The following is a 16,536-nucleotide window of genomic DNA, read 5'->3' as shown; positions in this document are numbered from 1 at the left end:
TGCTTGTGAATCTGAAGTGGTGGGTACCGATTCTTTAATGAGTGGAGTCAGAGCTGCCGTTGTGGAACGAGTGACGTCTGTACATTAAGTGCAGCGGTGGCAGTTTCCGCAACATAGAATCCACTGTGCATGTGCTGCGAGCTGGCTTTGTGGTGGAGGCGCGTCTCTGGGGCTGTTTTTGCTTCGTAGCTGCATGACTGAGCACCCTATCTGTGGCCACAGCCCGGCAGCGCAGTGTGGGGTTCATTTCTGCGTGACTCATAATTCTTGGAAATCATTCAGTGAAAAATATCTGAGTTTTTTCTTCTGAAGAAGTTGTAGATTATTTATTTCCGTACTGAAAGTGCAAAGCCCTGAGCAAGATTTGTCTGCCCAACTCATGCAGACCTCGGGTGGACTAGGAGGAGGAGGAGGGCTGGACTTTTTGGTGCCTTCCCTCACAGTGGAAAGTGTTGATTCTGCTCTGGGGGGGTTCATGTTGAATCCTATAGTGTTTGTGTCTTTTTTTTCTTTTTTCTTTTATATGGATGTATGGTAATCTAATTTCTTCTCTGTAAAACACTTTTGCTTCAAAGTGATTTGATTTAAAAGTGCTACATGAATAAAAATTACTTACTTACTTACTTTAGTTTAGTTCATAAGTTTTAGGAGCTGAATTAGGCCATTCGGCCCATCAAGTTTTCTCTGCCATGGCTGATCTATCTCTCCCTCCTAACCTTATTCGCCTGCCTTCTCCCCATAACCTCTCACACCCGTACCAATTAAGAACCAGTTGATCTCCGCCTTAAAAATACCCAATAACGTGGCCTCCACAGCCGTCTGTGGTCATAAATTCCACAGATTCACCACCCTCTGGATAAAGAAATTCCTCATCTCCTTTCTAAAGGTGCGTCCTTTCATTCTGAGGCTGTGGCCTCTGGTCCTGGACTCTCCCACTATTGGAAACATCCTCTCCGCATTCACCCTTTCCAGGCCTTTCACTATTCAGAGATATAGCGTGGAAACAGGCCCTTCGGCCCAGCAAGGTCTGTGCCAAGCAACAATGACCCATACACCAGTTCTGTCCTACACACTAGGGACAATTTACAGAAGCCAATTAACCTACAAACCTGAACGTCATTGGGATGTGGGATGAAACTGGAGCACCCGGAGGAAACCCACACGGTACAGACAGCCTGTGTAGTCAGGATCGCACCCGGGTCTCTGGCGCTGTAAGGCATCAACTACACCACTGTGCTGCCCACTTTGAGCGGTGCAAATACACACAATGCATTTGCCGTTGCTGCCTTTGCCCTGCAAGGCACCTCTCCTGCAGCAGCTATCCCTCCCTCTTGTTTGCTCTGGGGATTGTTGTTAACCGACAGATGTTGTTAAGTTGGGAAGAGTGTGGAGAAGATTTACGAGGAAGTTACCAGGACTCAAGGGTCTGAGCTCCATGGAGAGGTTTGGCAGGCTAGGACTTTATTCCCTTGGAGCACAGCAGGCTGATTATATAGAGGATTATGAGGGTGGATGCAGAGTCTGTTACCCAGAGTTGAGAGATCAAGACGCATTGGTTTACGTTGAGAGGGGAAAGATCTAGGAACCTGGGGGGCAACATTTTCACACAGAGGGAGGTGGACGTAAGGAACGAGCTGCCAAAGGGGATAGTTGAGGCAGGTACTATAACAACATTTACAACTCATTGGGACTGGTACATGGATAGGAAAGGAATATGGGCCGTGGGCGGGATATGGACCGTGTGAGACTGGCGGAGATGCAGCATCTTGGTCAGCATGGGGAAGTTGGGCCGAAGGGCCTGTTTCTGTGCTGTGTGACTCTAATTGTCTCTGATAGTTCTGGTAGATTTACAGGTGGGGATGGAGTTGTATCCTGTGCCGTCAGCTTCAAAAGATCTTTATGAGGATCAAAACAAAACAGCAAAATTGGCTTCAGTTATTGTAATCGATTTTAAAGAAAAGGCCTCGGGATATATCCCTGTGGCCAAATGAATGTGTCATTTAGGTTTCATGGTTTTTGAGAATGATAATGCTATTCAACAATGAATGCAAGATAGTGATCTCTGCCTCATATACGCTGATCTCCATCAGTCTGCCTGAGCGTTACTGGAGTTCGTGTTCCCCAACCAGCAACGCACCTTGGCGCTGCAAGTTTTGTGCGAACTGTGAAGAAACCTTTGCATTTAATCGAAAAGCTTCTGGCAGCTGTGGGACGATGCAGCACGGTGGCGCAGCTGCTGATCTGCCGCCTCCCAGCGCCAGAGACCCGGGTTCGGTGCTGTCTGTGTGGAGTCTACACGTTCTCCCTTTGACCTGCATGGGTTTTCTCCGGGAGCTCCGGTTTCCTCCCACATTGAATGAATGAATGAATGAATGAATGAATGAATGATATCTTTATTTCGAACGATTAAAAAAAAAAGAAAAGAAAATATGAAAATGAATAAATAAAAGGAAAATTATATATATACATATATATATATATATAAATAAATACATACATACATACATACATACATGTACATATATACATACATACATATACACACATACACACATATACATAACATATATGTACATACATAAATTAAAAAATCAAAAGCCAATTTCAACATAATACACATTAGACTCGTTTGAAAAGGGATAGGAAGCAGCGTATGCTTGTCAAGTCCTACCCCCATTCTTCACCATTAACAAATGCAAAATTCAATCAAATGAACTAAACAGACAATTCAAATAAATCTACTCCAATCAAGCTATTAAGAAAAAAAGAACAAAAAAAGAAAACAAAAAGACCAAGCACCATTACCATCTGTGACATTTACATCCTCCTTCCTCATTACTGGACTTTTCAAAGATATATATTTTGTACATTTTTTTAAATTGCATTATATTCATACTTTGTTTAATCGTTTCGTCAAGACCATTCCACAAAACCACCCCACAGATGGAAATACACATACTTTTTAAATTGGGCCAAGCATAATGCTGTTTCAAGTTTAGTTTCCCTCTAAAGTTATAACCCCCCTCTCTGTCTTTGAACAGTTTTTGTATGTTTACAGGTAGCAGTTTATTTTTTGCTGTATAAATTATTTGTGCAGCCTTAAATTCTACCAGATCCTTAATCTTTAAGGTGTGTAATTTTAAATACAGTATATTGGTGTGTTCATGATATCCTACATTGTTTACTATACGAATAGCTCTTTTTTGTAGTGTGCTTAGTGATTGTAAGGTGGTTTTGTAGGTGTTCCAAAGACGTGCGGGTTTATAGGTTAATTGCCATCTGTGTGCGGGATAGAACTAGTGTGCAGGTGATTGCTGGTCGCCACGGACACAGTGGGCCGAATGGCCTGTTTCCAGGCTGAGTCTCTAAACTAAACTAAACTAAAGGTGCCCTTTGTCTCGAATGGCTTGGAACTGAGGGGTAAGGTGGTCTGGCTCTGATTATTGCTGATTTGAATTGCCTGTGCTCTGATATACCCCCCTGCCTAAACCTCCTCTTAAGTAGAGGAGTGGAGTTGAGTAGTCGAACAATGCCAGTGATCACCTCCTAGTGGACCGGGTCTGCAGGTTTTTAACCACTAGAGAACCAATCAACTGCAGATGCTGGTTTACAAAAAAAGACACAAAGTGCTGGAATAACTGTGGGTCAGGCATCAACTCTGGAGATCATGGATGGGGGCCGGGACCCTTCTTCAGACCGATTGTGGTGTATGGGAGGGAGCGGGGGGGGGGGGGGGGGGGGGGGAAATGCTCCTTTCCCACCACTGTCAGTCTGAAGAAGGGTCGCGACCCAAGATGTCACCTATCCATGTTTTCCAGGGATGCTGCCTGACCCGTTGAGTTACTCCAGCACTTTGAGCCTTTAACTACCAACCAGCTTTTAGGCCGGCTTTAATCCATGAAAGAAGTGGTTTTAATAAAGGGGCCAAATGCTAACTGCCTGCACACATGTTCAGTGAGGGTTGGTTCCCATAGCCGTGAGCTATTGAAGATTTCAACTGACCTTTCCATGTTGGAGACTTGTGAGGGTGTGTAAGGTGGGCAGTGTAATCTCCCGAGTGGCACAAAGCATACTGTGTATTGTGCTTCATTCAGCAGCAGCCGAGTTACTGTCTCATGTTCTGCAAAGTGTAAGAACATGAGACGCTGAAGGAAACTACCAATAACAAGATTATGGAGATAGATCTGGGAAATGTTGAGTGTAACTATTCATCCAGTCCCAAACTCAGGTTTCAACCCGGATTTTGTGTTAAACCAATTTACTTTTTCAAAAATTCAATAAAGGGGACCATATTCTAACAAAAAATTCTGGTTTGTCAATTAAGACGAATCTTATTTTTTTCCAAATGCAAGGTCTCAGTTAGTCCGTAACCCACATTTTAATTGTGGGGGCTGATGGTTTCCCCCCCCAAAATTTTAGTATTAATTTTATCGCAGTGATTAGACTGTAATCAAGAAACTAAACTAAACTAAACTCGATGTGAATGTATTGTTCTGTTATGTAATCCCTCATCAGCTTGCAATTCCCCACAGGAACATTTCACCATCTGCAGGAGAGGAAGGAGATAATATTGAGGGAAACTGAGATTTATGAGGTATCTCTCGCGGTCCCACCCCCAGCAACAAAAAATATTTCTGGCCTAAATTGAATCATTTAACAGTTGCCAAGTTAGTAAGCTATGGTCTGGAAAGTTCACCTTTTCCCTTCAGATCGATTGACCCTAACATTGTCATTTTAAATCATTCTGCTTTGCAAAATCCGAGTTGCGATGTAATGGATTTAACTTTCTCAGCAAAAGATATTTGAGCAGGCAGATGATTCGATCTTGGTTGCCCCTTTCAAAGTGTTTTATTCACCACCGAGTTACATTTGTACTGATTTTGCTCTTGAAATAATCCACAATTGCATTACCGCTGCTGCTGCTTCTTCTTGCGTACGGCGTGCACAGCCTAAAGTTGGCGGACAATTTGTTCTATTTGATCTGACTTGATTGTGCACGGCAGGTTGATTGCATTCGTCGAAACAGGGCAGACCACATGAAGGTTGCAATCTCCCACCCCTTTACTGCTGCTCCACCAGAATTATATGTTTAAGAAGGAACTGCAGATGCTGGAAAAATCGAAGGTAGACAAAAATGCTGGAGAAACTCAGCGGGCGAGGCAGCATCTATGGAGCGAAGGAATAGGTGACGTTTCGGGTCGAGACCCGAAACGTGAGTTTCTCCAGCATTTTTTTCAACCAACAGAATTATAGTGGTGGTTAAGCTAACCAGAGTCAAAATTGTACCGTGTCTGTGTGATATCGAACTGGTCTTCTCCGTTGTTATAGTGAGGCCACATTTAAACTGGAGGAACAGCTTCTCATGTTCTGCTTGGGTAGCTTATGCCCCTGTCCCACTTAGGAAACCTGAACGGAAACCTCTGGAGACTTTGCGCCCCACCAAAGGTTTCTGTGCGTTTCCTGGAGGTTGCAGGTGGTTGCCGGAGGTTGCAGGTAGTGGAAACCTTGGGTGGGGCGTAGAGTCTCCAGAGGTTTCCGTTCAGGTTTCCTAAGTGGGACAGGGGCATTACACCCCAGCGGTATGAACGTTGAATTCGCTAACTCTCTCCCCTCCCCCCACCCCACCTACAGTGCCCCACCTGGACACGCTCCGACATTACACCCTCTGGCTTCACGATTCGCAAATCTCCAATCCTTTTGTAATACACCATTTATTTTCTTCATCTCTGGCCTTTCAAAGTCAAAGTCAAATTTATTCATTACATACACATACGAGATGTGCAGTGAAATTAAAAGTGGCAATGCTCGCGGATTGTGCAAAAAAAAAACTACAAAACAGAATGGAACAGAAACACATATTCACATATTGCATATTTGTGGGAGGAAAAAGAGACTTGTTCATTTCCCTTCACAGATGCCGTTGGACCCGCTGGGTTCCTCCAGCAGTTGTCTTTTGCTCAAGATTGCAGCATCTGCAGTCTCTTGTGTCTCATTGTGTTTGTTGTTATATTTATCATTTCTGTACACTGTTTACTCTTGTGAGCTTCATGTGCACAGGACGTTTCATTGCACCCTGGTGTATAAGGCAATAAACTAAACTGAATCTGAAACCTGTCTGGTTTATATGGGAGGGACATCTTCTCCAGGCCTTTCGCAACGTGGTCCGCTCTTAATTGCCCTCAGTAATGGCCGTAAGAACATGTCCAGGCTTTCTCAAGATCTAACTTCAAGTAACCCTTGATAGACACAAAGAGCTGGAGTAACTCAGCGGGACAGGCAGCATCTCTGGAGAGAAGGAATGGGTGACGTTTTGGGTCGAGACCCTTCTTCAGACCCTCTCTCTCCATCCCTCCCTCTTTCCCAGTTCTCTGACCAGTCTGACTGTCCCTGATTCCATTTTATCTCTGTTTGCTTTGTTGTTACCTTCTCCTATCTAACAATGATCTGAAGAAGGGTTTCGGCCCGAAACGTTGCCTATTTCCTTCGCTCCATAGACGCTGCCTCACCCGCTGAGTTTCTCCAGCATTTTTGTCTGCCTTCTATTCTACATTTTCCTTGATCTCCACCTCCTTTGATGTCTCGTTTTCACACCTTACACCTCCTCATCTCTGTATCTCCCCCCCCCTGACTCAGTCTGAAGAAGGTTCTCGACCCGAAACGTCACCCGTTCCTTCTCTCCGACGATGCTGCCTGTCCCACTGAGTCACTCCAGCATTTTGTGTCTTTCTCAAGTCTGATTTAGGAATGGCATCTACATCTGATAAATGAATTTAAAAAGTTTCTTCCTTTCAGAAAATTGTCTCTTTAGTTTTAATAATCGTTTGTTGAGGCTTTTTAAAGAAAGTTTATTTTTTTTTCTCCTCCCGTTCCTTTCCAAATGTATTTGTACAAATAGTTTACGTTTGACTTCCTGTGAGTTTGTTTACAGGCAGTTAAAACATCCTGGCTACTCTGGGCCCACGGTAAACAGGCTCATAGGTTAATCTGCCTGCAAAGGCCCTTGAGAACGATAATGCACGATGCCCAATTTGGGAACAATTGCCAAGTACAACAAAAAAAAATGGATGGGTTGGGCATTGTGGAGAATTTAGTCTGTGTTTGTAGCAGAAGGCTGCAAGTCCCTCTGGACCGCTCTCTGCTGTATCTGGACAGATATCCAACAGATTGGCTTCAGGTGGAGGCGGCCGCTGTGTGGGGCCCGTCATTCGCTCCGACCATTCGTCACCCTGCACCTAGTATCTTTGCTCCGCAATACAGCTGCTTCATTGCAGCGTAGGTGGAGACGTGTACAGATGGGCTTGGAAGCGGTACAATATGTAGAACGCTTCAACAGGGTTAGCAATGGGGTTATGGATCTGGCGTGGGAAAGTACAAGATAAACTTGTCCGATTTTGTGAAAAGTTACTCGTTGGCTTACCTTACCTCTAATACATCTTGGCTTCTAGAGTCACAGAGCTGTCCAGCACGGAGACAGGCCCTTTCGCCCATCTTGTCCACTCCGACAAAGTTGGCGTATTGGGCTCATCCCCTTTGCCTGCATTTGGCCCAGATCTCTCTGAAGAAGGGTCTCGACTCGACATGTCACCCATTCCTTCTCTCCATAGATGCTTCCTCACCCGCTGAGTTACTCCAACATTTCGTGTCCACCTTTAACCTACAGTCCTGGTTGTCTTTGGAATGTGGCAGGAAACCGAAGCACCCGGCGAAATCCCACGCAGGTCACGGGGAGAATGTACAAACTACGTACAGACAGCACCTGTAGGCAGGATCTGACCTGGGTCTCTGGCGCTGTACGGCAGTAACTCTACCGCTGCGCTAATGTGCTGACCCAGATGTGGAGACGCTCTGCTTTGCTCCAGCCATCCGGGAGGATAGCCCCCTCCTGGGCTTTGTCCGATCACTGCGAGCCACTGTCAGTGAATTGTGGAATGATGCCCGTGTGAATTTTACTGTCAGGCTCCTTGGAGACGAAGTGGGTCTTCAGTCCCTGTGCAACGAACAGTTGGTTTCACATCCTTCCTGTTCAGCAGTTATAAATATCTTTATTGTCATACAATTTCCAGATTCTTGTCCTCATTCACTATGTTGGACACCGAGGAGTGGAATTTAATTTGCCTTTGGGAAGCCATTTTATGTCAACTTTTTCTTTTCACCTCACAGCTAGCAAAATGGAGTCCAAGCCTGGCGACCCTCTGCGTTCTGGTCCCAGAAGCGGATCTGCAATCATTCATTACAGTCGCTCCACTCTTTTAAACTTCTACTCCAACAGCAGCATTTCTTACTGTAACTATAACGTATAGTTAGAGTAAGAAGGTGAGCAGGAATTTCTTTAGTCGTAGGGTAGTTAGTCTGTGGAACTCATTGCCACAGAGGGCTGTGGAGGCCAAGTCAGTGGATATTTTTAAGGCAGAGATAGAAAAATTCTTGATTAGAACGGGTGTAAAGGGTTACGGGGAGAAGGCAGGAAAATGGGATTAGGAGGCAGAGATCAGCCATGATTGAATGGCGGAGCAGTCTCGATGGGCTGAATGGCCTAATTCTACTCCAATAACATGAACTTGTACACTTGATTGTAATCACATTGTATTTCCGCTATTAGCACGCAACAAAAATGCTTTTCACTGTACCTCGGTGCACTTTACAATAAACTAAACTCAATTCAACTAAATTAAACTGAATTGAACGGAACTGAACACATGAGTTTTTAAGAGAGAGATAGATTTATCTCTTAGGGCTAACGGAATCAAGGGATATGGGGAAAAACCAGGAACGGGGTACTGATTTTGGATGATCAGCCATGATGATATTGAATGGCGGTGCTGGCTCAAAGGGCCGAACGGCCTACTCCTGCCATGGCCATACTCCATGTCTATTGTCATCTACCCGATCTATTCCTCTCATGAGTTTGTAAATTGTCCCCGGTGTGTCGGACAGAATTAGTGTACGGGGATCGTACATTTTAGTTTGTATGAAGGGAGAACTATTTCTATGTTACTACAACTGAACTGAACACAACTAAACTGAAGCAAGCTGAAGTAAGCTGAACCGAACACAAAGCTTTAAAAGTAACCTCCCCTCTGTTTTTCAGGCCACCAAACAGTTCCTGGAGGAGATCAACAAGTGGACAACTCAACATGGCATCTCTCCTCTTTCCTGGAATGCCGCAGTCAAGTTCCTCATGGCCAGAAAGTTTGACGTGTTCCGTGCCGTTGAGCTCTTCCACTCATACCGGGTAAGCTGCTGATCAATATTTGCCTGTGCGTGTTCGAGTGTGTATACAAATGAGGCGGAGTGACATAGAGGTGTGTTCCGTTGAGCAATAGCTGGGAGAAGCACTCTGGGCAGAGTTTTGAGCGGTAGATTATGTTCCTAACCTTCACCCAGGGTTGAGCAGTGGTTGTTCGCAGTCATTTCCCCACCGTTTTGTTTTCCGAACGTGGTTTGTTTGCGCACAGTGTTCCACTCCATCCTCACCATTCAGTTGCTGCCCTGCAAATAAATATCCAGGGCACTTTACGAGGATGTTGCCAGGACTAGAGGGTGTGAGCTATCGGGAGAGGTTGAGTAGGCTGGGTCTCTATTCTTTGTAGCGCAGGAGGATGAGGGGATGATCTCATAGAGGGGTATATAATCAGTAGAGGAATAGATCAGGTAGTTGCACAGAGTCTCTTGCCCAGAGTAGGTGAATCGAGGACCAGAGGACATAGGTTCAAGGTGAAGGGGAAAAGTAGAACAAATTCTGTTCGATTTTTGACATCAATTCAACTCCCCTTTTAAAAATAAACATTACAAGGTAAATACATCAAACTTTTTTTTTAGTTTGATTTCCTCTGACCATTTTAGCTTAAAATCATAATATTTGAATAAAAGTGGATGTGTCAAGGTTGATGCTATAGGCTGAAGGCTGAAGGCCCAGCTGTCCAAAGCTGCTGGAATAAAGCGTGTCCTGCGCTCTCTTTCCCTCTACTCCTCTGTTCAACACGGACAGCATTGACTTGTCGGCATGGTTTTTGTCTTTGGTATGGTTTTTGTCTTTGCACTAGTATTGCTTGTTTGTTTTATATATATATATACACACACACACACACACACATATATATATATATGACAACAAACATTCTCGAGTCCACTCAGAGGTACCTCTCTGGGGCTTCTTGGAAGGAACATGAAAGATTCAATGCAAGTTTTTCCACAATCAGCAGACCATTGAAGTCATTGCTGTCTTGCTTTCAAACAACTCTTGAAAATAAAATCAAGGACATTGTCAGAAAAATATCATTCTTAATGGCACAACAATAGAGTTGCTGCCTTACAGCACCAGAGACCCGCGTTCGATGCTGGCCATGGGTGCTGTCTGTACGGAGTTATGCCCCTGTCCCACTTAGGAAACCTGAACGGAAACCTCTGGAGACTTTGCGCCCCACCCAAGGTTTCTGTGCGGTTCCCGGAGGTTGCAGGTGGTTGCCGAAGGTTGCAGGTAGTAGGAGCAGGTAGGGAGACTGACAAAAACCTCCGGGAACCGCACGGAAACCTTGGGTGGGGCGCAAAGTCTCCAGAGGTTTCCGTTCAGGTTTCCTAAGTGGGACAGGGGCATTAGGGTGGCGCTGCGCTAGAGTTGCTGCCTTACAGCAGCAGGGACCCGGGTTTGATCCTGACCATGGGTGCTCTCTGTACAGAGTTTGTGCGCTCTCCCTGTGACCACGTGGATTTTCCCCCGGTGCTCAGGAAAATTGGAAAACGTGGATAGACGACGTTATGGATCGCGACCTTTCTTCATACCTGAAACATCACCTATCCATGTTCTCCTGAAGTGCTGCCTGACCTGAGTTACTCCAGCACTTTGTGTCTTTTTTTGTAAGCCAGCATCTGCAGTCCCTTGTATCTATTGCACTTGCGTTTGACTTGATTGTATGTACGTGTGGTATATCTGTGTGGGACAGCATGCATGACAACGCTTTCGTGGAAGGAAACGGGCATTTGGCAGAAACAGGGAGAACATGCAAACTTCACACAGACAGCAATTTACAATTTACAGAGGGTCAATTAACCTGCACACCCGCACGTTTTTGGGATGGGGGAGGAAACTGGAGCTCCTGGAGAAAACCCACGCAGTCGCAGGGAGAATGCGCAAACTCCACACAGACAGCACCCGAAGTCGGGATTGAACCTGTGTCTCTGGCGCTGTGAGGTAGCGGCTCTACCAGCTGCGCCACAGTCAAGTCAAGTTTATTTGTCACATCCACATACGAGATGTGCAGTGAAATGAAAAGCTGCCCTCGTTTGATTTGAGAGAGAACAAGCTCAGTTTTGTTACCACTCATCTCAAAACCAAAGCTAGCAGGCACTTCTAGATGCTGATTAAAATGAACTGGCTACTCACTTGGTAGCCAAGGGTCATTGAAGGCAATTAGAACATCTCATGGGCATTTAATGCAGATATCTCGATGCAAGCTGCTGGCTGCCTTGTGACTAGTTTCCTAATTGCTCCTTTGTTCTCTCTGTCCAAATGCTGACGTTTCGTTCTTGCCGTTGCCCTAAAAGCCGTGAAATTCCCTCCGCCATTTATTCCTTCTCTTCCTGCAACAGTTTTTACACTTTTTTTAAAAAGCCCCTGTGTTCATACATTACGGTACGGTATGGTACGTAGAACTTTATTTATCCCAAGAGGGAAATAACACAAGTCTTAAAAACACAAAATACATGAATACATATATGTGTAAATACATGTGTCAGTATGGGGGGGACGGGGATGCGAGTCAGTCTACCCCACAACAGAAGGGGGAGGAGTTGTATAGTTGTATAGTTTGAGAGCCACAGGACATCTGTCCTGGTGGTGCATCATTGAAATTGAGCAAAACTCAAACATGTCAAATAATGGACTTATCCCACCAACATTTTTGAATGATGCTGAGAGTTAAGTAAGGGTTAACATGGACGAGTTGGGCCGAAGGGCCTGTTTCCATGCTGTATGACTCTATCACTGACTCAACAAATCAGCCATTTCAAAGAAAATCTGCAGAATAAATTCATAAAAGAATTTGCTCTTCACGTAGAAATCACAACCTTCCATTTAATGTATTTGTATTTTACGCTTATGCTTCTTAGTTTAGTTCAGAGATAAATGTGGCCTGCTGAGTTCATGCCGACCAACAATCACCCGTTCGCACTAGTTCTATGTGTCCGAGAGAACTGCAGATGCTGGTTTAAATCGAAGGTAGAGACAAAAAACTCAGTGGGACAGGCAGCATTCCTTCTCTCCAGAGATGCTGCCTGTCCCACTGAGTTGCTCCAGATTTTTATGTCTATCCTCGGTTTCAGGTCAAGTTTATCTTCGGTTCAAAGTCAGTTTATTGTCACATGAACCAGTTAAGGTGCAGTGAAATTTGAGTCACCATACAGCCATACTAAGTGAAAAGCAACAAGACACAACCACATAAAAGTTCACATAAACATCCACCACAGTGGATTCCACATTCCTCACTGTGATGGAAGACAATAAAGTTCAATCTTCTTCCTCTGTGATCTCCCGCGGTCGGGGCAGTCAAACCATCCGCAGTCGTGGTGATCAAAGCCCCCGTAGCCGGCGGTCGAAGCCCCCGTCGGGGTGATCGAAACTCCCACATCGGGGCGGTTGAAACTCTCTCCGCGGCATGGAGCTCCCGAGTCGGCCTCTTCTTACCAGAGACCGCGGGCTTCACGACGTTAAAGTCCACCGGCCCCACGGTTGGAGCTTCGATCCCCGGTAAAGGGATCGCAAGCTCCGCGATGTTGACGTCCCGTAGACTCCCTCGGCGTGGAGCATCCGTCGGTCTCCAGGAAAGGCCGCCAACTCCGCGATGTTAGGCCGCAGTGGGGACGGAGATACGAAACGGAAAAGAATCGCATCTCCGTCGAGTTAAGAGATTGAAAAAAGGTTTCCCTCAACTCCAACCCACCCCCCACATAAAACAAACCAAGGAACACTAAAACATACTTACTAAAAATAACAAACGAGAAGGAAGGACAGACAGACTGTTGGCGAGGTAGCCACTGCTGGTGACGCCACCCGGTTTAAACCAGCATCTGCAGTTCCTTCCAACACATCGTGCCCACCGCGCTAGTTCTGTGTTATCCCACTTTCTCATCCTCTGCCTGCACACTAGAGACATTTTACAAAGGGCCAATTAACCTACAAATCCGCGTGTCTTTGGGATGTGGGAGAAACCGGAGCATCCGCAGCAGGGTGAACGTGCAAACTCCACACAGCCAGCACCCGAGGTCAGGATGGAACCCGGTCTCTGGTGCTGTGGGGCAGCGGCTCTCCCAGCTGCGCCACCGTGCCCCTTTGGATAGTTTCCAGCAGTGCGTGTGATGAGGGAGGGGGTCGGTGAACAGTGAGGCAAGAATGTCTACGACCACCACTGCATGTGTGAGGTGGTGCTGGTGAGAAGCCACTACACTCACTGCATATTCACGTTCACTTACCTAGTTAGAAGGACCAGTTCTTTTATTTGTGCGCTCATGTATGCTGCTCTGTTTACAGCCCCCCTCGGGAGATCAAGCAGTACATGAAGGCAAATTGCCTAAAGTCCTCTTGGATGGTGTCCAAAAGCTAAGATCCCACACAGTAATACTGGGCCATGTGCAGAGGCTGAATACTTTCCCACAGCTGTTGATATTCCCTTCTTCCCTCCCTTTGCTCCGAATTTTTTAAAAAACCTAGTCCTGCCCAAGATAGACACAAAATGCTGGAGTAACTCAGCGGGACAGGCAGCATCGCTGGAGGGAAGGAATGGGTGATGTTTCAGGTCGAGACCCTTTAAGAACAGCAGGAGTGAAAGCAGGCAGCCATCGTCAATTAAGCAGAATCCTCGTCCATTGAATTTTAGTTTAGTTTCGAGATACAGCACAGAAACAGGCCATGCGGCCCGCTTAGTCCGCGCCGACCAGCGATCCCTGCAGACTTAACGATATCCTACATTCACTTAGCACGGTTTACATTTACACCAAGTCGATTAATCTACAAACCTGTGCGTCTTTGGAGTATGGGAGGAAACCGAAGATCTTGGAGAAAACCCACGCAGGTCATGGAAAGAACGAACAGACTCGGTACAGGATCGTACCGTAGTCAGGATTGAACCCAGGTCCTTGGCCCTCTACCACTGCGCCACCGTGCCTCCCGTGAGCCATTCCCCGCTCTCCCCTTGGGAACAGAGTTAAGTCGGCCAGAGTCTATCTGTGTACAGACGTAGACTTACGTTCGATGTATGATTCAGGAAAGCTGGACTCATGGCCTTCACTTGCCAGACGCTGCTTGGGAGCTGCGCTGTATTATTTACCATGCAAGCTCCTCCACAAGACTCTGTGTGGACCTGCTATTTCTACAGATCTTCTACACATGCGCCGTAGAAATCTACAGATGGCCCGTAGAAAGTATTTTATCAGGATGCATCACAGCCCGGTGTGGGAACTGCTCCATCCAAGACCGCAAGATGTTGCAGTGACCTGTGGACGCAGCAGTGACCATCGCACAAACCAACATCCATTGACTTCAATTGTACCTCACGCTGCCTCGGCAGTCGGCAAGACCAGCAGCATAATCAAGGACCAGTCTCATCCTGGCCACTCCCTCAACTCCACTCTTCCATCGGGCAAAAGGTATAGAAGTGTAAAAACTCACACCTCCAGAATTCAGGGACAGTTTCTTTCCAACTGTTACCTGGCAACAGAACCATCCCATTGCAACTAGAGAGCAGTCCTGAACTCATTGGGGACCCTCGAAATATCTTTGATCGGACTTTACTGGTCTTACCTTGTGCTAAACGATATTCCCTTATCATGTAGACACAAAATGCTGGAGTAACTCAGCAGGACAGGCCGCATCTCTGGAGAGAAGGAATGGGTGACGTCTCGAGTTGAGACCCTTCTTCAGACTTATTATACAGATATTCCCTTATCATGTATCTACACTGTATGGCTCGATTGTAATCATTAGCCAGGATTTTGCCATAAATGCCATGTGCCTTTTCATGCCTTTTTTTGATGATTTCACCAGGATAATGGCCTTTTCACGATCGAGTACCTAAATCAGACTTTTTTTGCCATTTTGCTAAAAGCTTGTGCTATTTTCTCTAGTTGTATCGTGATTATAATGATGTTTTCTATGTTAACACGTTAATATTAATGTCAGTGTTAACGTATCAACATTGTATAAATTACAAGAACATTTCCACCACCGGGGTGAAACCGTGCGCGCCAACGTCGGCCGTTCATTTATTCGTCCGTGCCGCTGCCCGCTGGTTCAGTCTTCTCCAACATCTATTTATTGCTTCCAATTTTGCAAACTTCCCACACGCTATCACTTCCCTTGAGAAATGTGGCGAAACATTAGTGAATAACGTGCAGGGTTTTCAACAAAGTAACTGACGATATTCGTAAAGTTCCTGGCGAAGACATGCAAGGAAAATGTGAGAGAGTGATTTTAGCTAACAAAGATCTCGAAGAAATACAAAACATAGCTAAAGTTCTCAAAGGTAGTTGTAATGCACAAGATATTGACATGGCTATAGAGTCTGTAGCTTGTTTCAGGTATGCACCAGTGACCTCAGCTGAGGTAGAAAGAAGTTTTTCACAACTGAAGCACATTCTGTCAGACAGACAGACGGCATAGTATAACACCAGATAATATGAAAAAAATGCTAGTAATTATGTGCAACCAGGCAACTTTGGTCATTTAATGTAGTATATATTATCATTTTTAACCATATGTTGGTGGTGGAAATACATGCCTTTTTTGTCAATAAATGCTTTTTCGTGCTATTTCCGTAATTTTATTACGCCCTTTTGTCTGTCCATTTCAGTTTTTTAGTGCCCAAACATCCTAGCTCTAGTAATCATGTATTGTCTTTCCGCTGACTGGTTAGCATGCCATAAAAGTTTTTCACTGCACCTCAGGATACGTGACAATAAACTAAACTGAACTGTACTTCATCAGAGCTGTTCTGACAACTTGGCGTATAGCTTCACTGCCAACCTTGAATTGTAAATAAGTAAACATAGCTCATTTGTCAAAGGAGCAGAATTAGGCCATTCGGCCCATCAAGTCTACTCTGCCATTCACTCACGGCTGATCTATCTTTCCCTCTCAACCCCATTTTCCTGCTTTCTCCCCATAACCCCTGACACCCATACTAATCAAGAATCAGTCAGTCTCAGCCTTAAAAATATCCATCGACGTGGCCTCCACAGTTGTCTGTGGCAATGAATTTCACAGATTCACCACCCTCTGACTAAAGAAATTCCTCATCTCCTTTCTAAAGAGATGTCCTTTTATTCTGAGGTTATGGTCTCTGGTCCTGGATTCTCCCACTAGTGGAAACATCCTCTGCACTTTCACTATCCAGGCCTTTCACTATTCGTTACGTTTCAATGAGGTCCCCCCCCATCCTTCTAAACTCCAGCGAGTACAGGCCCAGTGCTGACAAACGCTCATCGTATGTTAACCCAATCATCCCTGGGATCATTCTCGTGAAATAAACCTCTGGACCCTCTCCAACG

General features: G+C 45.4%; 1 protein-coding gene across 1 annotated transcript in view; it reads left to right on the top strand.

Annotated features, from left to right (window-relative positions):
- ptpn9a (protein tyrosine phosphatase non-receptor type 9a) overlaps positions 1 to 16,536 on the top strand; it is a 154,827-nt gene that overhangs the window by 67,009 nt on the left and 71,282 nt on the right. The window contains exon 2 of the mRNA XM_055662650.1: positions 9,089 to 9,232. Coding sequence (XP_055518625.1) covers positions 9,089 to 9,232 — 144 coding nt within the window. The remainder of the gene's footprint in view (positions 1 to 9,088; positions 9,233 to 16,536) is intronic.

This window comes from Leucoraja erinacea, chromosome 36, assembly GCF_028641065.1.
Source record: "Leucoraja erinacea ecotype New England chromosome 36, Leri_hhj_1, whole genome shotgun sequence".
In the NCBI taxonomy this organism is placed as follows: Eukaryota; Metazoa; Chordata; class Chondrichthyes; order Rajiformes; family Rajidae; genus Leucoraja; species Leucoraja erinaceus.
This window is presented reverse-complemented; position numbering and strand designations above follow the sequence as displayed.